The sequence below is a fragment of the Lithobates pipiens genome, unplaced genomic scaffold, assembly GCF_037356315.1.
Source record: "Lithobates pipiens isolate NorthernLeopardFrog02 unplaced genomic scaffold, aLitPip1_a1.2 Scaffold_27, whole genome shotgun sequence".
NCBI classification, from domain to species: domain Eukaryota; kingdom Metazoa; phylum Chordata; class Amphibia; order Anura; family Ranidae; genus Lithobates; species Lithobates pipiens.
The window spans coordinates 67444431-67470558 of NW_027507788.1; the positions used below are offsets into that span (position 1 = coordinate 67444431).

General features: G+C 40.8%; 1 protein-coding gene across 3 annotated transcripts in view; it reads left to right on the forward strand.

Annotated features, from left to right (window-relative positions):
• EPS8L1 (EPS8 signaling adaptor L1) overlaps window positions 1-26128 on the forward strand; it is a 304222-nt gene that overhangs the window by 253654 nt on the left and 24440 nt on the right. For all 3 annotated transcript variants that reach the window (XM_077457059.1, XM_077457060.1, XM_077457061.1), the window contains 6 exons: window positions 989-1124; window positions 5483-5532; window positions 8611-8707; window positions 14884-15027; window positions 17174-17285; window positions 25789-25969. In XM_077457059.1, the coding sequence (XP_077313185.1) occupies window positions 989-1124; window positions 5483-5532; window positions 8611-8707; window positions 14884-15027; window positions 17174-17285; window positions 25789-25969 (720 nt within the window). The remainder of the gene's footprint in view (window positions 1-988; window positions 1125-5482; window positions 5533-8610; window positions 8708-14883; window positions 15028-17173; window positions 17286-25788; window positions 25970-26128) is intronic.

Here is a 26128-nt window from a genome sequence, read left to right on the forward strand (position 1 = left end):
GTGTCTCCATTCACTCCCTCCTTTGTACTTCAATACAGATGGCCATACACTATGCAATCTGATTGTACAATCTCCATATAGATTTACTAGAACTCTGTTCAGCTGGGTCATCCTGTTTCAATCTAGTAATTTGTATCAAATCGGGTAGGCCCTTGCACTACATAGCTGATGGTAGATCTAAAGAACATTGCACAATCAGATTGTAAAGCCCCATCCATATACACTATCAGATTTTCTGCTGATTTTTGTCTTCAGGTTTACTAAAACCATGTAGTGCAAGGGCCTACTTGATTGCATCCACATTGAAACTCCTAAGGTTTGACCTCATATTATATGGTTTTGGTAAATCTGAAGAAAATAAATCAGTAGAAAATCTTATAGTGTGTATGGGGCTTAATGTGTATGGTCAACTTAAGGAAATAAGTAGGTGGTGGTATTGAGATGAAGGAGGTGTGGTCCAGACTGGTAATACACGCCCTATCACATCCCTTTCTGTGATGCAAAAACACAGAGAATGAGAGCGCTGACCTACAAGAAGTGATGCAACCAGCAACAATGTTTTACAATTCATAAACATTCAATTTCAAACCTTTTTTGGATCAGGTAAGTAAGAAATAAGTGAGAAATAGGAACACTGGGGTGGCTGGGCCAGAAATGATGTTACAAAATGATTCTATTTATAAAGAAAACTGAAATTCTGCCCGAAAAGGTGAACTTTAAGCATTCTTACAATTCATTAAAGTATAAACTACTATTATTAGCTCACTAAGGTTTGAATCACTTATGGGTGTTGGCTAGCAACTTTTTAAATTAATTTCATTGCTATAGTATTGGATTGTGCAGATTTATTATTTACACAGTGTATTATTAATATCACAAACATTTTATATGCATATTCTAAAAAGAAGAATAGTAGTGGAGGTTATTCTTAAAATCAGGTGACTGAGTAGAGGCTAATAATATAAAACATCTTTTATTTACCCAAAAGACTGGATTTTCCTCGTGACTACTGTCCCTCATATACACCAACATTTAATAGTGGATGGGTGCCAAGTAATAGAAATGGCCAGCCCTGGGATGATCCAGTGGAGCTTCAGCATCGTCATGAAGAGTTAAGGTCACAGGTGAGCACTGATATTCTGATAATGTCGTTTCTCCTTTTTTTGTTTTTCAAAAATCTGTTTTAAATGATTCACACAATGAAAAAATAGGTGCCATCCAGAGAGCACTTACTGTAATCCAACACACATAGAATACATCAGGGCATACAACCACATATTTCTTATTACAGCATTGCATCAAAACAATGAGATGTCAAGTAACAGTCCTCACTATATGGATAATAGAAACACAAGGAAAAAAGATTGAAAGAATGAGCAATATAGGAAAAACCACCCTCCTGTCATCTCACATTCTGAAATGAATACTCACTAATAAATTGTGCTTCCTATTTAGTCAGCAAGATACTAGACCCACTCATAGTTTCTTTGTAGGCTGAAGTTGTAGTAAAATCAATGAAGCTGTTGTTTCAGACAGGCGCACTGTGATATAAACTTCCTTTGCATTACCGCATTGTAAACCTCCCACAGCATGCTAACACATGCCCCCTGCTGAGCCTTTTGCTGTAAGACCATTTCACAGCATTGAGCACATTTTCCAAAATTGCATCATCTTATAGAAGAGATCAATTTAACTTCTAGGTCCACTCTCTGAGAGCTGCACAGGCAGACATTAAATGCAACAACATTGGGGCATGATCAAGAGCTTTATGGGGAGGATTTTTAATTCAACTAATTGATGCAAATACCCCTGGTCTATCATAAAGTGATCCAACCTAGAGTATGACTGGTGCACTGCAGAAAGGTATGTATAGTTTCAGTCTGGAGCTATGTAATCTGCCAACATTCCACTAATCTAACTTTAGCTAATGATTTATGAAAATGTTTCAGTACTGCAATTGACAGATGAGGTGTCCAAATGTGGGTTTGGGCTTAGATAAGAATCTCCTCCAATAAGAAAGAATTAGAGATCACACTTGCAGTGCTTGGATTGGAGTGGCAGAACATTGGTCATACAACATGCACCTGACAGAGGTGTCTATCCTCCAGATCAAAGAGTTGATCAATATGGACAAAGGGCCATTGTTTATGTACCACTATTGAAATCTCTTGGTGGGGGATTTACTCAAGAACCAAAGATTTGTTTTATACATGGGCAATTGTGGAGGTTGAGGAGTACCTAAAGTGCTTACAGAAAGGTGGTTTATGGAAGGGACTTTTGGAAAGGCAGCACTATGACAAATATATAAAAATATCAATATAGTTTTATTTAATACAATCTAAAGATAATAATAAAATGCATGTAACAGTGAATACATTTTTTTCACAAAATATTACTTTTGTCATAAGAAATGGCTCTAGATCCCAAAAAGAATAGTGCGTACCCCTACGCATTTCGACTCAAGGGTCTTCGTCTGGGGGTTCTCAGGAGCAACAGATTGGACAACTAAAAATATAAACAGTAATAAGTGTCATAAACACATAAATGCACATAACATGTATATAGGAAAACATATCAAGTAAGGCAACTTACTATATATGACACAGAACGCATGCATGCAAGAGCACCAGGACCCCTCCAAAGCCTCCACAAGTAGAAAACATATGTAAAGTACATTTCCTATAGCATTAAAATATGTAGTGTTTAGAGTTTTAGTTCACACCACATACTCTTACACTGTGATGGGGAGCAGATGCCCTTTATATTATAGATCAAGATCAGTTACTCAGCCATGACTTATCAGGGATAGACACATATAATCCAGAGATTATACTCAATGACAAGAGGTAGTGGAAGGAACAAAAACATTGATGAACAAATAAACTGTACCAAAAAGCAGTAGCTATCAACTATATCCACTGGATCCCTGGCACCTGAAATATGCAGGTTGTCAGGGAGTGCCCCATGCATGTTTCCACAATGAACACTAAGTAACTTAAATAAAAAATAAGCACACCCCTATAATCCAGGTGTCATATTATTGAGGTAATATAGGCAACTGTGTGTCATTGCCACATTCTCCAAATTCACAAGCAATATGTCAAAATACAACATTCAGACAAAAACCTGTAAAAAGAGTTATGCAAGGGACAGTAGCAGCTAATCATTATGTACTACAAAAAGAACTTGCATTTCCATGTAAAATTAATAAAAACAAGCTTGACTACTCTTGAGTTTGCTTTGTACAGCACTTCTTAAAGCATTACCCCAACATTTCATATTCCTGATACATTATGTGCCTGCTGTACCATTTGCTTGTATAAGAAAGTGTGCTGTTCTATTTGGATTGCTCTATTTGTGTGAAATCCCTTGCATTCCTGCCAGTCCTTCTTCTTTCTGATTAAAAACTGACCACACCAAGCAGGAGAACACACTGTGACAGTTCTCTAGCTATGCTGAGAACAAAGGCTGCTCTCCAATGATCAAACTTGTCCTGACACTCTCCCCCCGCACAGCCTCTCACCGGGAAGGTCAGTCTGCTCCTTCTCCTCCCCCAGCTCTTATGCAGCTGAGAAAATAGGGAATGTAATCACTTATAAAAAAGGGAAAAAAGGTATTTATAATGTGTTTTTTTTTTTATATCTGTACAAAAATGTTTCGCCTTTCATTTCTTTTTTAAACTGAATAGGTTGTTTCACAAGGTGATCGTTTACAATCACTTTCAGCAGCGTTCCTCAAAATAGGGTATAAGGCATGGTACTAGTTGTATCTGTATAGATACTAAAATGAGTGTAGAGGGCAGGCAGGCAGAGTACTATGAGGGTGAGTCAGGCAGCGCCAAGGAATAGATGGTAGGGGCAACCAGATTTCTCATTAAGACCCACATCTCAGACCCTGTATCATCCTGCCAACATTTAAATCTGATTCCTCTCAATTCTAAGCTGTTGTGACATTCCCTACCAGTGGATCCAGTAAATAACAGACTATGTTACGTTTCTTACGAACCACTTGCCATTAAGCTGTAGAGGGGGCTGGCTCTACAGCAGACACCATCCTCCACCCTGGGACTAACACTTCCAGAATTTTAAAAGGAGTGCAGAAAAGACTGCAAATTGTCTATACAGCAGTATGTAAAGTTGCTGATACACCCTCCTTGTTGGTTGAAGTGATTATTTTATTTATTTATGGGGGTTCTTTATCAGGATGTGAGTTTGGAAAAGTTTACTATCTGCTGACTTGATTCAACAATATTTTGGATAGTTGGATAGATAGATGGATAGATATTTTTTAGGCGGCCACTTTGGTTAGTTTTTATACTGAATTGTTTAAATTGGAACTTTACTCTCTCATTTAACATTTACTATATTTATTTGTTACTCTATTGCTGTTAGCCTAAGTAAATAGATAGTAAATATATTATTTGTACATGTTTACAACTTTTTTTTTCATATTTCTTCAGTTGTTTTCTGGTTTATGCCTAGGCCAAAATGATTTCATACTCATACATCCCAGGAGTCTTCATAGGCATTTTTTTTCCGTCACCTAGAAGAAGGGAGAGGTTTTCTAAGCTAACACACCCCCCTGCCTGTATGCCTGAGCTAGGGACAGATGTGTTCTAGGAAATAAATGCTAGTAACATGAGTTGTCTGCCCTTTCTCAAGATAGTCTCCGCTAGAAATGCTAGGGTTTTTCGTTTTTTTTAAAGTGATTTCTCAACCAAATAAAGCATGGAGACATGGTTTAAAAATATGAAATTAATTAAATAGCATTTTTGGCTGTGGTGCTTTAATACATTTAGGTTCTGCTTTAAATTATACCTTGGCACTATAGGAGTCTGCAATAGACAGGTGAAGAATGCAACAATTTGTTTCATTTTGGATAGATTAGTCAAGTTACTAATTTTGTTTAGTGTTTTCATTTTGGAATTAGTTTAGTTTAGTTTCGTAACCCAATGCCAACATTTTTGTTTTTTAAATGGTGTGGAGGTCCCCCTCAAAATCCATACCAGACCCTTATCCGAGCAAAGCAAAACATCCTGTCCTCATGTTGATGGGGACAAGCCCCCCCCCCCCGTGAATGAGAATGGGGTACAATGCAGCAAAAAAAGTCAAAGTTAATAAAAACACAACACCTTTTTTTGACAAGCCCTTTATTTAAAAAACATAAAAACGCAGACCTGAAAAAAAAAATAGGCTTTAAAAAAAATGGTGGGCTTTGGGGCGCAGAGGGTAACCCAACCAATTGGGGAGGAGGATGGCCATGCGTGCATTGTTTAATGCCCCCCCCCCCAAAATAATATACTAGCCGCCCTGGTTGTATTAAACATTTAAATTGGGCATCATATTAAAGTGCCCATTTTAAAGGTAAAAAAATATTTTTAGCATTACATCTTTAAAAACATTCCTGCAAGTTTAGATTAAAGTATAAATGTGTGATTAGCTTATTTCTGTTACTTTCATTAAATATTTTATTTCATTTTTAGCAATCAACATCTCAGATAAACCTGCCTCCTCCACCTTCTGTTCTAAATGGGTATGTTATTTGTAAGAATGTTTTTATTATTTGGATTAGATTGTTCATTGTTCTTATTAGACATGTGCAGAGTAAAATATTTTGTTTCGGAATTTCGTTTTCGTCCGAAAAATTAATTTATTTAGTTACTCCCCGAAATTCGTTTTTATTTATTTAGCTTTTCGTTCAAAAATTGCATTCGTCCGAAAATCCACATGAATTACGGTCGAATCTGTCTTTGAAGGCTTATGGTGTCTGTCGAATGTATAAAGAAGATTCGACGGAGCTAGTATATAGCATACTTTGTGTGAACTTTAGAACCCTATTAAAGTCTATGGGACTCCAATGTTCAAAATCTAAAGTGCTAATTTTAAAGGCTAATATGCAAGTTACTGTCCTAAGAAAGTGTTTGGGGACCTGGGTCCTTCCCCAGGGGACATGTATCAATGCAAAAAAAAGTTTTAAAAGCGGACGTTTTTTCGGGAGCAGTGATTTTAATAATGATTAAAGTGAAACATTAAAAATTTCGTAGCTGGGGGGTGTCTATAGTATGCCTGTGAAGGGGCGCATGTTTCTGGTGCTTAGAACTGTCCCTGCACAAAGTGTCATTTATGCAGGAAAAAAAGTCCTTTAAAATCACTCGCAGCTATTATGAATTGTCGGCTCCGTAATACAGAGAACACTCATTGAAAGTCATTGATTAAATAAATAAATAAATAAATAAAAAAGCGTGGGGAGTCCCCCAAATTAAATTACCAGGCCCTTCAGGTCTGGTATGGATATTAAGGGGAACCCTGCGTCAAATAAAAAAAAAATTGACGTGGGGTTCCCCCTAAATATCCATACCAGACCCTTTATCCGAGCACGCAACCTGGCAGGCTGCAGGAAAAGAGGGGGGTGAGAGAGCGGCCCCCCCTCCCTCCTGAACCGTACCAGGCCACATGCCCTCAACATTGGGAGGATGCTTTGGGGGTCTGTGACCCCTCAAAGCACCTTGTCCCCATGTTGATGTGGAGAAGGGCCTCATCCCCACAACCCTGGCCGGTGGTTGTGGGGGTCTGCGGGCGGGGGGATTATCAGAATCTGGAAGCCCCTTTTAACAAGGGGACCCCCAGATCCCGCCCCCCCCCCTGTTTGAAATGGTAAGGGGGTACAAAAGTACCCCTACCATTTCACAAAGAAAGTGTAAAAAAATTGTTAAATAAGACAAACACACTTTTGAAAAATTCCTTTATTAAAAAAAAATAAAAAAAAGATTCCAGCGGTGGTAATCCACTCTTGCTATCCAGCGATGGATGATATCTCTCCAGCGATGGTTGATCTGATCCAGCGCAGCGAATCCATCCATCTTCTGTCTCTACGGAGGAGACACTGCGGGGATCCCGGCGGCCTGACGTTTGTTATATGGGGAGGGCGGGGCCACCCGTCACCTGACCCCGCCCCCCTCTGACGCAAGGGGAAACCCGGGGTTCCCCGTGACGTATGGGTGACCCCACCCTCCTCTGATGTAACACAGGCAGGTTTCCGTTACATCAGAGGGGGCGGGGTCAGGTGACGGGTGGCCCCGCCCTCCGCATATAACAAACATCAGGCCGCCGGGATCCCCGCAGTGTCTCCTCCGTGGAGACAGAAGATGGATGGATTCGCTGCGCTGGATCAGATCAACCATCGCTGGAGAGATATTATCCGTCGCTGGATAGCAAGAGTGGATTACCACCGCTGGAATCTTTTTGTTATTTTTTTTTTTTTTTTAATAAAGGAATTTTTCAAAAGTGTGTTTGTCTTATTTAACTATTATTTACACTTTCTTTGTAAAATGGTAGGGGTACTTTTGTACCCCCTTACCATTTCAAACAGGGGGGGCCGGGATCTGGGGGTCCCCTTGTTAAAGGGGGCTTCCAGATTCTGATAAGCCCCCCGCCCGCAGACCCCCACAACCACCGGCCAGGGTTGTGGGAATGAGGCCCTTCTCCACATCAACATGGGGACAAGGTGCTTTGAGGGGTCACAGACCCCCAAAGCATCCTCCCAATGTTGAGGGCATGAGGCCTGGTACGGTTCAGGAGGGAGGGGGGCCGCTCTCTCAGCCCCCCTCTTTTTCTGCGGCCTGCCAGGTTGCGTGCTCGGATAAAGGGTCTGGAATGGATTTTTAGGGGGACACCCATGTCAATTTTTTTTAATTTGACGCGGGGTTCCCCTTAATATCCATACCAGACCTGAAGGGTCTGGTATGGATATTTAGGGGGAACCCCACATCTATTTTTTTTTTTTTTATTTGACGCAGGGTTCCCCTTAATATTCATACCAGACCTGAAGGACCTGGCAATTAAATTTGGGGGACCCCCACGCTTTTTTAAATTTATTTATTTATTAATTTATTTTATCAATGACTTTCAATGAGTGTTCTCTGTATTACGGAGCCGACAATTCATAATAGCTGCGAGTGATTTTAAAGGACTTTTTTTCCTGCATAAATGACACTTTGTGCAGGGACAGTTCTAAGCACCAGAAACATGCGCCCCTTCACAGGCATACTATAGACACCCCCCAGCTACGAAATTTAAAGGAATATTACACTTTTATTGTTTCACTTTAATCATTATTAAAATCACTGCTTCCAAAAAAACTGCAGTTTTTAAAACTTTTTTTTGCATTGATACATGTCCCCTGGGGCAGGACCTAGGTCCCCAAACACTTTTTAGAACAGTAACTTGCAGAATCTTTTCTCTCTGTCAAATCTTTTTTCTCTGTTGAATATTTTCTCTATATAATCTTGGACTAATAGAGGTAAGGTTAGGCAGATTCGACCACAGGTTCTATAGACACAGATTGTTATTGTCAGAGTCACGTCGAATCTCCTATTCTATATCGAACTGTTGTAACAAGGAAAACGAAAATAAAGCATTTATTTATGTCGGATCTTTTGTTTTTCGGATTCTGTACTTTCGTTATCGTTTGTCAAAACGAAAATACCTGAAATTCGGACGAAAATGCATTAGAACGAAAACAAATGAACATGTCTAGTTCTTATTGGGCCTCTCTGAATTAAAACATGCTGCTGAACTGTATATGTGTTTTTATGTTAATTTTACTTTGCAGCCATCAAGAGATAAATAGCAAGAGTGCCAGCTGCACGTATGATTTTGTTGCACGGAACAGTAGTGAGCTGTCGGTGTTACATGGAGAGGTTTTGCAGGTAGGTACTACGCACTGATCAGTTTCATGCTGTGCTGTCCATTAATTATTAGCAACCATAAGGCTCCCTTGAAAGCAGTCTCTGTGGCATTTCTTGCATAAGTGATATAATGTATAGTTAAAGTTATAACTTTAGTAATATTTTCATTGATTTTATAGTTTTCAGTAATAGTCTAATGCAAGGAATAATGCTGGTCTTATTTGGTGGCATTGAAACCTGTCTGAAGGAAAAGTCAGGGTATTAAGCAGACCATACACTGTTTTAATTTCAGCCAGTTCCTGATAAACCAGATAAAATTCGTTCAGTGTATGGCCCATTTAGCAGACATCCCTTGATTGAAAAATCAAACAAGCCAGGCAGAAAAACTCTTGGCTGAAAAGCAGCTGCTTCCAATCAGATGCAGCCACCGGTAGGGTATTTTAAAAGCCGTCTGGGCATGCTGTAAAAATGTAAAATATACAAATGAATGCAGCTCTGTAATCATTAATACATAATTAAATAAATTATGCAATTTTTATTGATTTTTAAAAGTAACGGTAAAAACAAAAACCAAACAAACAACCTAATCAACATTCAGGTTGGTTGACATTTAGCTGCCAGACAGGGAGCTGTCATTTTTGGCGAGAGTCAGGCAGGAGAGTATAATCGGTAAGGGCTAAAGTGCTATGTGAAAAGTGTGCAAACACGCTAAATACAGCAAGGAACTTGGGGGGAGAGAAAAAAAGCCCCAAAAAAATCTCCCTACCACTTCAAAATATATATACGTGATTCCAACAAATGTGACAAATAAATATACCTAAAATAAAAATCAATAAATAACTGATTAATACCATTAAATAATAGGTGGCACTAAAAGTGCAATGTGCAATCCATGTAAATTAATAAAATGAGAAAACCACCGTAGGAGAAAAAATGTCACAAACACCCTAGGCTCTGGTGCTAAAAAGTGGTGCATCAGTCAATATATAACAAGGTAAAAATGTCAAAACAATGTGTCAATCGGTATAAGACAAATAAACAAAGTTGATATACAATGTAGCTGATAAAGGAAATAAATAAAAATATGTGCAAAATATACAGTGGGCTGTATGCAGCGATATATAATAGAGCTAAGCTACCATAGAGCCCATAATAATGTAGTCTCAATATATCATCATAAATAAACAAGCCTTAGAGGATAAAAGTACTTGTTCATTATAGCCAGCGCCAGCAAAAATTAGTAAATGAGGAAATAGCCACTCCTGAGCGCGTTTAGGCTTTCAGCATGATAAGGGAATATCCCAAGTATACAGGCTTCACCTTAATTAGGTAATCCAGGTGGAATGCCTAAAAAGGAGAGATATATCATTGCGCAATGCTCCAATGCTATACCATTAGGATTAATCATGGAAGTAGCGCTTTCAGAAGAGAATGGTCAGATACCACTGCTTGTTTGTGACAGTGACATGTTGCATCACTGTCACGTGACTTTTTCGAGGGTTGGTTACCCTTGAAAAAGTCACGTGACAGTAACTTAACGTGTAGGGAGGCGGAGCTTGTGACAGCGCACGATAGTACTTGGCAGTCTTTATGCTGCATGAACAAGCGGTGGTATCTGACCATTCTCTTCTGAAAGCGCTTCTTATTAAATTGTTATGATCAGCAACTGGCAATCCTCTGGTCATAGCAATTTGTTTATAAAGCAAACCCTCTGCAGCCACCAAAAGAAACCCACCTCCCTACCCACACCTATCCTCCCTGCTGTAAATGCTGCATCCACTGCACAGCCTGACCCCCCTCCCATCCTCTGATTCCCCCCACTTTTCTCCCCACCTGCAGCCACAAAGACAGTGGGCAGTGAAGGGGAGAAACAGGCCACTCCAAAGTGGGAAGATTGACTGGGGAGACAGACTGACATGCACAGCCTGCTGACTCCACTGTGCCTGGCGAGGGCCTTGTATTCTCACCCCATCCCCCCCTCCTGCCTGGAGCAGGGAGAAGAATGCCTGCTCCCAGCAGGGAGGATCAGATTTTCAGAATGGCCAAGCAAAGGATCAGTAGATAGGAGTGTTACATTTATCAATCTTTTGTTTGTCCCGAATGTTCAATGTTGGTCACCCACTGTTCTTTCATGATTACTAAGGTAGTAAACAGAAGGGTATTCTTGTTTACCATCTCTTCTATTGTGAATGAACAGGTAGCACTCTGTGAAGAGCAATCTCTGTTCAAATGTTATTGAGTGCAGCCACAATAGACGATAATATTGAAGACTCAGATCGCTTCTAATATTTCAAAAGTGAAACGGGAGTCTCTTCAGGACCCCCCTGATATTTAACTAAAGCTATTTGCCTAACACAAAAGTAAACAATAAAAAAAAGAAATAAAAGAATTATAATAAAATTAAAATGTTTTTAATAATACAAAAAGAGAAACCATTCCTTATTCACATTGGGGGTGGTTTGCTTTTGCCTGTAAGCAAAGCTAATTGTAAAGAAAAAATTGAAAATTCCTATCAAAATACTAACCATAGTTTTCCTTTCCTGATAGACTCCACGGCAGCCAACGTGTGGGTTTAGTCCCGCCTCCACTACCCTATAAGACGCTACTCCCATAAATATTTGCTCCCTGCCAGAGGCCGTGTTCAATAACTGTTCGATAGGGAACTCCTGCTGCCATGGAGTCCATCAGGAAAGGAAAATTACGGTATTAAGTATTTTGATAGGAATTTTCCGTTTTCCTGACAGACTCCATGGCAGCCAACGTATGGGAAATAACTTGCTGTACACACCCGAGTGGGAAAAATGCTAAAAAAAAATTTTTATTCAACCGACAGTACTTTAACACCAAAATCAACTGAAGCTAGAGCAGCTGGCTCAACACAATAATGAGACACAAAAGTATGCATCGATGACCAGGAAGCCATCCTGCAGATCACTTCAGGCGCAACATGGCGTGAGGCTGCTCACCTGGTCGAAAGACTTCTAGTCGAGTGCGCTGCCAAGCCTTTCTCTTTATATGCCCACTGAATTGCCTGTACCACCCATGCGGCAATTGATCTGACGGAGGCCCAGAGGTCCTTGTTCTTCTCATAGAACAAAATAAAAAGATAATCCGACTGATGGAAAGGAGCCGTTACTTCCAGGTATTGCTTCAAGGAGACACCGACATCGAAAGGATGATTATCTAGATTTCCAGCAGATCCAGTGAAATCTCTTGGTTCTCATGAACGATCGAGGAGACTTTAGGGTTAGGAAATGTTCTTTGGATCCTAAAACCTGTATTTTGGATACCCTCTTTGCCGAGGTGATGGCCACCAAAAAGGCAGTTTTGATAGTAAGCTTTCTGATGGATAGTGGCTTATCGAGATGTGAGAAGAATTCCAAAACTAGAGGCAGATCCCATTTGGGGAACCTGGGTTTCCTTTGAGGCCTCATTCTAACCGCCCCTTTGAAGAACTATTGAACAAGGGCATGTCTGGCCCACGACACCCCGGTGAAGGCTGAGATCACTGACACGCCAGATTGCAGGAAAATAAAGATGTCTTGAATTGCAGGTGTGCCACGAGAATTGGCCCTAGAAGACATATTGGTCGAGAATTTAGCCCTAATCTGTTCATACACTCTGTTAGTGCTTCGTCTTCTCACATACAGGAGTGTGGGAATAACTTCCTTGGGGCATCCTAGTGCCTCCAACCTTCCCCTCTCAAAAATCAAGCCCTCAACTGAAGGTGAGCTGGGCAGGGGTGAAAAATCGTGCCTTGGGATAGCAGATCCATTCTGATTGGGAGAGGAACTGGTTCTCTGAAGCTGAGAAGGGTTAGCAGAGGAAACCAAGGCCTGTTGGGCCAGTAAGGAATTACGGCTATTATCTCCACCTCCTCCCACCTGAGTCTCCGTAGGACAATGGGTGTAGGAGGGAAAGCATACGCTCTGTGAAACCACCAAAGCTCTGTCAGTGCGTCTATCCCGTAGGCCTGTGCGTCCCGAAACCTTGAGTAGTACCTCATTAACTTGTTGCATGGGGAGGTGAAGAGATCGACTTCTGGAGAGATCCCCAAGGTTAAGATCCATTTGAACACATCCTCGCGGAGAGACCATTAGTTGTTGTCCAAGTGGACTCGCGAGAAAAAGTCCACTTGGAACATATGTTGTCGTTCCTGGGACATATGTTGTCGTTCCTGGGACAGAAATAGCAGCGACTTGATCCAATAAAGATTTTTTACGTAGGCTGATAGGATTTGCCTTTTTTCTTCTGAGGCTGGAAGGGACATGGGAACACACCTGAGTTTGGGAGCGCTGCTGAAAGTGCAGGCGTGACCTGAAGAGACCGTTCTGATGGTCCAGAAGTCCTGGATTGAGGCCGCCCAAACATGCCGAAAGTGGAGAAGACGAGCTCCTACCTGGCCTGTCTGGACAGGCCCAATTTCAAAAAGACTTAGTCGGTTCCTTCTCACCCGTCGAACCGCTCTTAGCAGTTTTCTTGAAAGAGGACTGTCTGGACTTCCAAGACCTGGAAAATTTGTGTCCAGGCATATAACTACACACCTATGCACAATCTTAATTATGCTTCCTTGGGAGCGATCTTATCTGGCTTTGCAGATGCCTGTCCTGAGGGAGGAACCCCGACTTACCCCCGGTGGCTCGGCTTATGGTATTATCTAATTTGTTGCCAAAAAGAAGATCCATCGAAAGGAATCTGGCACCACACCTGTTTAGATGCTGGATCGGCCAGCCAAGGATGAAGCCACAAGGCACGCTTGGCGGTGACTGCAGACAACAAAACCCGAGCCACCAGGCAGATAATGTCAATCAAGGCCTCCCCCAAGAAAGCAGATGCCAACTTCAACTCTTGGATGGCTGAACTCTTGGCCAAATTGTCTGAGACATTTCTGAGTGTCTCATCCACATTGTCAGACCAAATCTCCATATCTCTAGATATGGCAGCCAGAGCCAAGGCTGGCTTACAGGCCATGCCTGCCGTAAGATAGACCCACTTCAAGTCAGAGTCTATCCGTCTATCCAGGGCATCCCTGAACGAGATTGTGTCTTCCAGAGGAAGGGTCCCGTGTCTGACCAACCTCATCATGGTTGCATCCACTAGAGGGGCTGATTCCAATTGCTTAACTTCATCTTCTTTGAAGGGATAAAGCCTCTGTATTTTAGAGAGAAGGGAGTTCTTCTTCTCTACCTTTCCCCACTCGTCTGTGAAAACTTTATCTAATTCAGAGAGAAAAGGAAAGCTAATACATTCCTTCTTCAATTGTTTGAAGTATTTTCTCTGCTTCGCAGGGGCCTTCCCTGGCTCTTCCCAGTTTAAGGTCTCCTTTATGGCCTTAACCAAAGGAGGAAGGATGGCGAAGCCAAATCCGGTGCCGGGGTCTTCTTCCTCAGAGTCACTATCCGAGGGGACAGCAGATGGATGGCTAGACAAAGAGGACTCCCAAACGTCCTGAGCCTGAATATCTCTCCCTGGTGAGCGTTGAGACTGCGGGAGATACGTGGGGGGCCTCCAACTTTTTCACACTTTCTTTAACCATCTTTTCGACCAGAGATTTTAGTTGCTGTTCCGAACCACCTCTTTCACCTGTTGCCTTTACATAGCAGGTATCACAGAGGGATTTGCCCACAGGAACATGTGCCCTACACTCCCAGCAGACTACTTTGACTGCATGACTGGAGTTAGCCATGGAAGGGCAAGATGGTTCCCGGCTATGGTGACTAGATCTCGAGGGAGAACCGCAGTGTCTAGATCTGGAAGAGGAATGCCGGCGATGAGATTTTGACAAATCACTTCCTCTGCATGCACTACGTTGTTGGATAGACCTGGAATGGCTGACAGAAAAAAAATAATAATCATCTGTGTAAATGGAGACAACAGAGACTGATGCTCCACCTACTAATTTCAGCTTGTTCAATTAAGCTTTCGCAATAAAACATGGAAGCTGATTTGTTTATATGCAGAGATGCACTGTATTTTGTCTGGTTTTAGTAAATCAACCATTGAATGACCTTACCTGTGACCTGATGCTTTGAATAGTCATCTCATCCTGTGCAGGTTCAGCATAGAAAACTCACAGCACCAAGATCCCAGCACTAGAGCAAACTCTAGGAATTGTTTAGCTGACCAAAGCAAGATAATTCTACTGACTGTTAAATATGTCTCACTTTTTTTAAACCTATTTTCTCCACTCGTTAAAGGTTCTTGATGACTCAAAAAAATGGTGGAAAGTGCAGAATCGATTTGGGCAGATTGGTTATGTACCATACAACATACTTGCCCCAGTTTCAGATGCAGAATTTAACAACACCAAACAAAATGGGGTCCAGCCAAGTCCAACTAAGGTATAACAAACTCTTAATGACATGCTGTGCTATTCTGTATTAATAATGCATTTAGTGTGTTAATCATTTCCTACGTTATACTTCATTCAAAAGTAAAAAAAAATGTTTTGGCTTTAGATTGTTAGTGTATGTATAGTCAAAAATATTTTACATTTTGTATGGTGTAGTGTAGGGTTAAAACCCCTATCAGGTTATTTTTGTTGTTTGTGTACCATTAAGGGGAATTTCCCTTCAGTTTCTGCCCCACAAATGCAACAGAAAGCTGAAGGAAATGTCCCAAAAGGAGGAGATTTCACCTCTTAGACAGATGTGTTAGAGACAGTTGTCCCCATTGGAAGATTTCCCTTTTTCCTTTTGACCCTACAACTCAAAATTTGTCTTTTTCCCCAACTTCCTTTTTCGTTGACAATGGTCACCGGTACAAATCGAGTTGTGGATCTTACCAATGAGGACACAGACAGCAATAAAAACTTGACACTTCCCCACTCTGTCCAAAACTAGAGATTTAGTTTAAAGCAATTTTGATATCAGTTAGACAATGATCTTGTAATTCATGATTCCACAATTGGGATGTTCAAAGTTCAGGAATCCATAGCAACCAATCATAACCCATTCAGACTGCTGAAAAGTGGTTCAATAATGCGTCATTACTTTCTGTTGATTACTAACCTTTGCTTTTTCCATTCCATTTTTCAAGGAAAAGTATAGTGTATTTCAAGTTAGAATATATTTTGAGTTATTACTGCAGTGATTATTTAGATTTATGTACCTTTAAAGGTGATCTGAACTGTGGATGCTGTGCCCAAAGCACCACATTCCTTGTTCTGCACTGTCCATCTACAGTATGTGGAGGCAGACATCTTGGTTGAGACAGGGTTTTTCTTCCTCAAGTCAAAGATGTCTCTCCGATTTGTGTTCTGATGAATGATGGGTAATATTCAAGCAGCAGAAGAGGTGGAGGAAGCAAAGGTACACGGAATAAATTAAGCAAAAGATACTTGCATCTGTCCTTGGGTACAGATTTCTCTCCAGCAAGCACAGTAAATAGCACAGTAGTGACATCCCCAAATCTCACTCCAGATATCATGAGACTACCATTCAGAGGCAGCAGTGCCTTGATCAAACACTGCAAATATACAGCTATGAGGCTGTAGTCACAAGAAGTGAGCTCATGTTTTTTTATGAGGAATTAAAGACAAAATGGTATAACTTCAAGGGTACTAATTAGGTACAATTCAAATTTCTAGATGCGCTCTAAAAGATAAGGCCGGTTCCACACTGGTGTGCTGTATTTTGGCTGCAGCATGGATGTATCCGTGATTTTCTTGCGCTTTACCCATGATTTTAGCCACAGTCCCATAGACTTTCTATTTGGTTGTGAGTTTTTGCTGTGGCTTCCGAAAGCGCACTAAAAGTCCTGCATGTTGCATCTTTGGTGCACTTTCAGAAACATGTGACCTAATAGAAAGTCTATGGGCTGAAACTGTTCTACCCAAGTTGATCAATTTATTAACTTGGGTACAACCAGCCTGATGGATTTTACATTTGATTATTACAAGCAGCAATTATTGCCACTAGCAATAATCACTGGTTCTCCTGGCAGAGACAACCCCCCACCCCTCTCCTGGCAGGGACACCCCCCCCCCCCACCCCCAGCCGGGAGAACACAATGGTTCCGCGGTTGTTATTCTCCCATCAGCACCGACTGTGTGGATGGGGAAATCAACCAGTGCTTTCAAGAAAGAAAATCGCCCCATCTATGACCAACTCAATAATTAGAAGTAGGACCCTATGGTCAACTGAGATAAGATATCAGCCACACTGGGAATGGATTATTTGCAACTGATTTATAGACTTGCATTGTGTGATATAGTAAAGCGGAACGCAGAGCATGTTTATGTAATGAACTAATGACCACCCTATAAAAGTATCATATTACAATCTATATATATAAAACAGCCTTTTTAAAAACGTTAACACACATAGAAAACATTGTATACATCAAGGTGAGCAAAACTTCTCTGTAGAAAGAAATTGAAAAATACTATACGTTACCTTTAAATCAGCCCAAATTTTCAAGTTTGCCAATTATATAGGGGGTTGTTTCATTCAGATTAATAAACGTTTGACATTTATTATTATTTAGAAATCCCAACCACCAACTCCCCCTAAAAAACCAACAAAACCAAATATAATTGACCAGGCACAATGGGATGAATTGGACAGCCAGCAACCAGAACAGAACCATATACAGCAAGGTAAGAGCTACAGTTGTGCTAAAAATAATAGCATAACCTTAGTAAATTCTACAATTCCTCTGCATTTCTTGATCTTACCTCAGAAACCGCATTTTTGATGTAACCTCACGTGTTTTCTATTAGATTAAGGTCCAGAGATTAGGATGGCCACTCCATAATGCTAATCTTGTAACGAAGATGCTGCTCGCTTAATGGTGTGTTTGGGGTTGTCCTCTTGTTGAAACACCCATTTTAAGGGTATTCCATCTTTGTCATAAGACAACATGACCTCTTCAAGTATTTTGATGTATTCAAACTGATCTATGATCCCTGGAATGCAATAAATAAGCCCAACACCATAGTATGAAAACCATCACCATATCATGATGCTTACGACACCATGCTTCACTGCCTTCATAGTGTACTGTGGCTTGAATTCAGTGTTTAGGAGTTGTCTGAACAAAACTGTCTGTGTCCCCTAGACCCAAAATAACAATCTTGTTTTCATCAGTCCACAAAATGTTTCGCTTTAGGCCAGTCAATGTGTTCTTAAGCAAATTGTATCCACTTCAACGTATGTCCTTTTTTTTCAATAATGGGACTTTTGGGAGACTTCTTGCCAATAGCTTGGCTTCAAATAGGCGTCTTACAGTTGTTACAGTATTCAGTTAACTTTAGACCTTCTTTGATCACCCTGAAGCTGATCATTGGCTTTGCCATTTTGGCTTTCTTCGATCCATTCGAATGGTAGTTTTCATTTTTCTTCCATGTCTTTCTGGTTTTGGTTGCCATTTTAAAGCATTTGAGATCATTTTAGCTGAGCAGCCTATCAGTTTCTGCACTGCTTTATATGTTTTCCACTCTCAAATAAACTTTTTAATCAAAGTACGCTGTTCTTCTGAACAATGTTAGGAATGACCCATTTTAGTCAGATTTTCGGAGAAAAATACACTATACCCAGCATGTACAACATTTGCTGCCTTTGTCCTTAACCACTTAAGGATCGCCGCATGTAATTATACATCGGCACAATGGCATGGACAGGCACAAGCACGTACCCGTACGTGCCTGCCTTCCAGCGGGTGGGGGGTCCGATCGGACCCCCTCCCGTTGGCTGCGGCGGTCTGTTTCGCTTCAGGAGCGATCCGGGATGAGGGGATGGCCGTTGGTTTCTGGCCATCCCCTCTCGATCGCTCCTGGCGAATGAGAAGCTTCCCCTGCCTGTGTAGTGTAAACACAGGCAGGAGGAAGTGATGTCACTCTCCTCGGGGCGGTCTTTTTGACCGGACTGCGAGGAGAGAAGACATCCTAGCAAGTGCACCAACAATACACTGACATGTAGGTACACATAGGCACACTTTAACCCCCAGTCACCCCCTGATCAACCCCCCCCCCCCCCCCAGTCACAGTGTCACTGATTGCAGTGATCGTTTATTTACTGATCACTGCATTTATGGTCAGTTGTAACTGTAAAAACTGTCAGGGCAGTTAGTGTTAGGTCCAGGGTAGCCCCCTACCCCTCCTAATAAAGGTTTAACCCCTTGATTGCCCCCCAGGTACCCCTTTCACCCCCTTTTGCCAGTGTCACTTAGCAATAGTTTTTTTCTGATTGCTGCATTAGTGTCACTGGTGCCGCTAGGTAGCTAGTTATTTTTTAGGTTCACCACCAGGTTTTTATAGAGTTAGGTACCCCCATATACAACCTAATAAAGGTTTTAACCCCCTGATTGCCCCTAGTTAACCCTTTCACCAGTGATCACCGTATAAGTGTTACGGGTGACGGTGGTTAGTTTGCTTTTTATAGCATCAGGGCACCCGCCATTTATTACCCAATAAAGGTTTAACCCCCTGATCACCCAGCGGGTGATATCAATGAGGTTTTAGGGTCAGATAGGGTCTGCGTCACCCCAAGCAGCGCCAGGTTAGTGCCAGTACCGCTAACACCCACGCGTAAAGCATACACCTCCCGTAGTGGTATAGTATCTGAACAGATCAATATCTGATCAGATCTATACTAGCGTCCCCAGCAGTTTAGGGTTCCAAAAAAACACATTGTTAGCGGGATCAGCCCAGATACCTGCTAGCACCTGCATTTTGCCCCTCCGCCCAGCCCACCCAAGTGCAGTATCGATCGATCACTGTCACTTACAAAACACTAAACACATAACTGCAGCGTTCGCAGAGTCAGGCCTGATCCCTGCGATCGCTAACAGTTTTTTTTTGTAGCGTTTTTTTAAATCCTGAAGGCGGTGCTTCGTTTTTGGGGTCACGTACGCGACTAGGCTCCCAAAAAGTCCCCCACATGTGGTATCCCCGTACTCAGGAGAAGCAGCAGAATGTATTTTGGGGTATAATTTCACATATGCTCATAGCATGTGTGAGCAATATATCATTTAGTGACAACTTTGTGCAAAAAAAAAAGTTTTTGTAATATTCCCGCAACTTGTGGCAAAATATAAAATATTCCATGGACTCAACATGCCTCTCAGTAAATATCTTGGAGTGTCTACTTTCCAAAATGGGGTCATTTGGGGGGGTTTTGTGTTATTTTGGCATTTTATGGCCTTCGAAACTGTGATAGGTAGTGAGGAGTGAAATCAAAAATTTGCACCCTTAGAAATCCTGAAGGCAGTGATTGGTTTTCGGGGTGCCGTACACGGCTAGACTCCCAAAAAGTCCCACACATTTGGTATCCCCATACTCAGGAGAAGCAGCAGAATATATTTTGGGGTGCAATTCCACTTATAACTATGGCATGTGTGAGCAATATACCATTTAGTGACAACTTTTTGTAAACTTTTTTTTTTGTCAATATTCAATCACTTGGGACAAAAAAAAAATATTCAATGGGCTCAACATGCTTCTCAGCAATTTCCTTGGGGTGTCTACTTTCCAAAATGGGGTCATTTGGGGGGGTTTTGTACTGCCCTGCTATTTTAGCACCTCAAGAATTGAGATAGGCAGTCATAAATTAAAAGCTGTGTAAATTCCAGAAACTGTTTGTAGATGCTCTAACTTTTGCGCAAACCAATAAATATACGCTTATTGACATTTTTTTTTACTAAAGACATGTGGCTGAATACATTTTGGCCTAAATGTATGATTAAAATTGAGTTTATTCAATTTTTCTTATAACAAAATTAGAAAATATCTTTTTTTTTTCCAAATTTTCAGTCTTTTTCCATTTATATCGTAAAAAATAAAAATCGCAGAGGCAATAAAATACCATCAAAAGAGAGCTCTATTTGTGGGAAGAAAAGGACGCAAATTTCGTTTGGGTACAACATTGCATGACCACGCAATTACTAGTTAAAGCAGTGCAGTGCCAAATTGTAAAAAGACCTCTGGTCCTTAGGCTGACAACTGGTGCGGGGCTTAAAGAGGAGGGCCGGTTTAAAAAAAAAATAATTAAAAGTCAGCAGCTGCAAACACTGTAGCTGCTGACTTAATAAGCACACTTACCTGTCTAGGGCGCCCGCGATGTCGGCCACCCGAGGCTAACCCATCCCTCGGCTCTCGGGTCCCGGCGCCGCCATTTTGGCTAAGGGAAACAGGCAGTGGAGCCTTGCGGCTTCCCTGCCCATTTCCTACTGCGCATGCGCAAGTCGCACAGCGCTTTGTAAATGGGGCGTGCTGTGTTCTGGGACACACAGTTCCCAGAACACATCGCGACCTATTACCCAGAAGACGCCGCACGGAGGAGAGAAGACAGAAGATCTCCTCGGAGGAGGAAGAGGCAGATTAGGATGATGTGCCTAGCAACAGGCATTTCTGGTAAGTTAAAAAAAAAAAAACATTTTTTTTCTGATTTTTTTCTAATTTTTTATGTATTTTTTTTCAGGGTGGCCCTCCACTTTAAGTGGTTAAATAAGAGCCACCTGACACCTGTTTTTTCACAGACTGAATGACCTCACTAATTGAACACCACACTGCTATTATTCAAGAGCATGCATGTCATGACTACCGGGTCTGTTGATTTTGTATTACTCTACTGCACCTACTAGTAAATTATTTGCCCTGTAGAAATATAATTTATACTAAAAACTGTTATTGATCTTGTTAGTGATGTTGGACTACTATTATTTTGAACACAACTGTTTGCAATGCTTCAGCATTCAATGCCTGCATATCATGGGTTAGAACGGGGTCTCCAAACTTGCTAAACAAAGGGCCAGTCCTTCAGACTTTAGAAGACCGGACTGTAGGCAGCAGGAGTAGAAAATTCCCTGGTTTCATTGGTAGTAGACAATGTTTTAAGCTTGATGGTCACTGGAAGTACATAAATTGCATAGCACTTGTGGTCAGTAGAAAGAGGAATAGTTCCCCATTTTGGTTTTAGTGGGAGAAATAATGCTCAGTTGTTTACATATGTGGGAGGAAGTATAACCCAATGTTTTCAATGGTAGGTAGAGTGCCCCATCATTGGTGTTAGTGGGAGGAATAGTGCCCCACTGTTAGTGTCTGTGGAGGTAATGCTGCCTCGTTGTTGTCAGTGGGAGGAATAGTTCCATGTATCGGTGGGAGAGAAAGTGCCCCAAGGACCATATGAAGGCAAGCAAAGGGCCACAATTTGGAGACCACTGGGTTAAAATATAACATCCCTGGGGCTGTAAGTATAACACGTAGCTAGCCATTTACTGCCACTCTGTTAGTTAAGAGGATATTTGATGAGGATGCAGGTGCACTCTTAAACAGCTTGCATATGGCTACTCCCAGACATACTGAGGGGAATTTAATAAAGCTGGTATGCCATTTTTATGGCATTAATTGCTCTTGTTAATGTGTTACATTTAATTCAAAAAACATCTGTGACAGAGTTGGTGCTGACCACAAGTCATGCGCCAAATTCAGGTAGTTCTAATATGTTCCTCTTCTACATTGTGACATAACACCTGTGGCAAATTAAAATGCAAATGCATATGCCTTCTAAAAGTTGTGCAGCATTTGTCAATCTCAAGTACAAGGTCTAAACAAGTGCATGAATTTGGTGCACACTGCCCCACTTTTAGAATGCATGTGAGACAAAATCTCTCTATGCAGTCTTTATGAATTCCAACTTTATTTTGTACCCAAATAGTTTGAAGTCTAAAATTTAATTGTCCATATTTTTGTGTCTAATTGCTGACAGGGGGGGATATTCTTTAAGCCCCTGGAGCCCATCCCCACCCCCCACCCCCCAAGGCCGTTCCATCCATCATATCGGGTGCTTGCGACTTTACTGCCAGTTTCCGCAGCGCTTTGAGAATGGTCAGCTTGTCTTCTGGACACACACATGTCTCAGAAGAAAACAGGGGGTTCTCCGCAGAAAAGAATGTGGCTACCTCGGCCGTGGCCCAGCTGGATCAGAAGTATTATTATTATTATTGTTATTATACGGGATTTATATAGCGCCGACAGTTTACGCATCGCTTTACAACGTTGGGGTAGACATTACAATACAATACAATACAATACAATTTAAGACAAAGGGAATCAGAGGGCCCTGCTTGTTAGAGCTTACAATCTAGGAGGGAGGGTCAAGTTATACAAAAGGGTAATAGCTGTGGGGGATGAACTAATGGAGACAATAGTGAAGTTGTTAGATGGAGGCAGGATAGGCTTCTCTGAAGAGGAAAGTTTTCAGGGATCGCCTAAAAGTGGATAAATTTGGAGACAGTCTGACAGATTTGGGTAGTGAGTTCCAGAGGATGGGCGAGGCTCGGGAGAAGTCCTGTAGGCGGATATGGGAGGATGGTTTCTTCCATCCATTACGTGGTGTTTGGTTATATTGGTTATGTTGGTTCCCTTTCCTTTCAGGTTGGGGTGTAGAGTGTTTAGGGTTGGTATTCCCGTCATTAGTTCTGAGTTGTCGAGGGGATTCATTTCTCTTCCCATTTGTTTGTTCTTTTGGTGGAATGGGTTTATATGTAACATTACGGTTAGGGGCTGTGTCTTTAGGTCTGATCGTGTTTTGTGGCCGTATTATTTTTTCTGGTGTAGAATAAGTGGAAATAGGGTCAAGTTGGCCAAGTTTACTTTGCCACTTGAATACCTGATCACTCTTGAAATCATTGGTGTCTCGAGTGTATTTTTTCCCTTTTCTGTTTTGGACCTCTTTATCTTTTTTAATAAGATCTTTATTTAGTTGCATGGTTAATGTTATGAACTCTGCTGATTCTTTATAGATCTCGAGTTCATTCTTTATTTCTCCTATTTTTTGTTCTATTAGTTTCATTTTTCTGTGTTTTCTTTTTAATAAAAATTGTATTAACTCAAGTCCCTTTTCATTAAAGAATTTGAACCATTCTTCTGTTGAATCTTGATCCATCAGACCATCATTAGGTGGAATGTCCCACCTAAGTTGTCTGGGGACCAGATTATCTTTAAGATATTGTTCGAATGTAACAATGTCCCACCAAAGACTGATTCTTTTTTCCATGTTCTGGCCTAATTTTCTCATTAGGCTTTCTATGTCTCCATTTTTTATACAGTGATCTGTAGTGCTAAAGACTTCAGCAAGATTAATATTTATTTTATCCATAAAGGAAAACACTTCCATAATGGCAGCGGGAGTGTGTATGTTTGTAGTAAAGGATAGTGTAGGGTGGGTACTCCTGCGCTAAAAGGAATTTGTGGTATATTCAAAATAGTGGGTGCTGCATCCACCGTATGGACCAAACTCGTGTCCAAATTAGTGTAATTTGTGGAGAGAGGGGGGTGGTGTTGCGCTCCTTCTAATATATTTTTCTCTTGTGGTGTGTTACCACGATATTGCCAAAGTATCAGTTATATGCCCGACTGTTCTTTATCACAATTGACGGTAAGGTGCATAAGTGCAAAATCAATAGATAATCTAAAATTACTTAACAAGTGTGTTAAAGAAGCATAATAGTTTTAAAAACAACAAAAGACAAAATAAACAATATCTAAGTGATATAAATAATATCAACAAAAAAAAATAAAAAATTATAGCTAAAGGTGGCTATATCACTGTGCAATATATATAGAACATAGGTGAATGGTTCATACAGTGACTAGTATGCAAACGAATAAAGCAAAAAACAAAATGTGGTTCAAAATATATAAATAGCGTATACAAAAATATTTTAAATCATCTAACTAAACAGATATTCAGTGCGGTATTGGATTTTTGATCATCATAAACTAATGAATGACACAGATTTTGATGACACACAATTTTATTTAAAATATTTTTCTTTAAGCCAAGATGTACAACGAGTTCGAGTTCTTTCCTGCATTTAAAAACTGGATTGCTTAGAAGTTTAAGATAGGTATCTGTGTCATTGAGTAGATTCTCCATTCCATCGTTATATTGTTTTTTAGATAAAATCACTATCCCTCCACCCTTGTCTGCGGGACGTATTACAATGTCTTTTCTTTTACTCAGTGATATTGCACAGTGATATAGCCACCTTTAGCTATAATTTTATTTATTTTTTGCTGATATTATTTATATCACTTAGATATTGTTTATTATGTCTTTTGTTGTTTTTAAAACTATTATGCTTCTTTAACACACTTGTTAAGTAATTTTAGATTATCTATTGATTTTGCACTTATGCACATTACCGTCAATTGTGATAAAGAACAGTCGGGCATATAACTGATACTATGACTGAGTAATTGTCATTCAAAGTGTGAGAGCACCGAATGCTGAAAATTGGTCTGGTTAGGAAGGGGGTTTAAGTGCCCAGTGGTCAAGTGGTAAAGGGAGTTAAAGCAAGTCAAATACAGCCCGCCTCATTTCTGTGCTGGAGGAAGTCCAGCATTATTGAGCCCCTTTTTACCCGTTCTGACCATTGCTGGTTTGCCCCTTTGCATTCATTGGATTTCAGTTCTTTCAATCATCTAAGCTCAACATCATACATGTGTGTTACCTAGGGCAGTCTGCCTAGGAATGCCCAGTCCTATAGGTTGACAGACTGACTGACAGTCTTCTATTTGTATATTATACGCACCATGTTCTGGTGTGAACTGGCCCTAATACCATATTTTCAATTTTTGCAGGCTTAATGAAAGTAGCCTGTAGAGTTACTCAACAGTTAGCTGAGTTAGAAAATATTTTACCCAAATTAGAATTGTGCATGTGGGGCACGATTCAGACTATGCATAATTGGTTGTTCTACAGATGTTTGAAATACTGGTGCAATGTGGTTGATTTAATAAAGGCAAATCCACTCTGTACTACAAGTGTACTGCAAGTGCACTTGGAAGTGCAGTCACTGTAAATCTGAGGGTAAGATCTGAAATCAGGGGAAGCTCTGCTGATTTGACCATCCAATAATGTACAAGCAAAAATGCTGTTTTTTTATTTTCCTCGCATATCCCCCTCGGATCTACAGTGACTGCAATTCCAAGTGCACTTGTAGTGCAATGTGGATTTGCCTTTTAGTAAACCCAATGTGAGTTTGATGCCAGGCTAGATTTTTCAGAGGTGTATGTGTATAAAATGTGTGAACATGTAATCTTGTCAGAATACAGGACACTGTATTGTGTTCTATTAATGATGTCTTTGTTTCCTCAGGAAAATTTGGAAAAATAAATAGTATGAATGAAGAGCTCTTGTTGAGATTGGCAAATGGCCGGACAGCACCAAATAAGACTCTGAGCATACAACGAATGTTGGACACATCCATTCCCCTAAATGAAGAGTCCAGTCCCTCCGAGGTCACTGCGTGGCTGCAGGCAAAAGGCTTTAACACAGTGTAAGTGTCCTTATTTTCCATATGCCTGTAAATTAGAACTCAAGACACAAAATGTAGGTGGTGATAAAAAAAGGGCAAACCTGCAAGAGGTCATTCAATCACATCTCATAAATACAGGAGCATTTTTTAAATGCAGTGAGCCTGTGTGCAAAAATATAA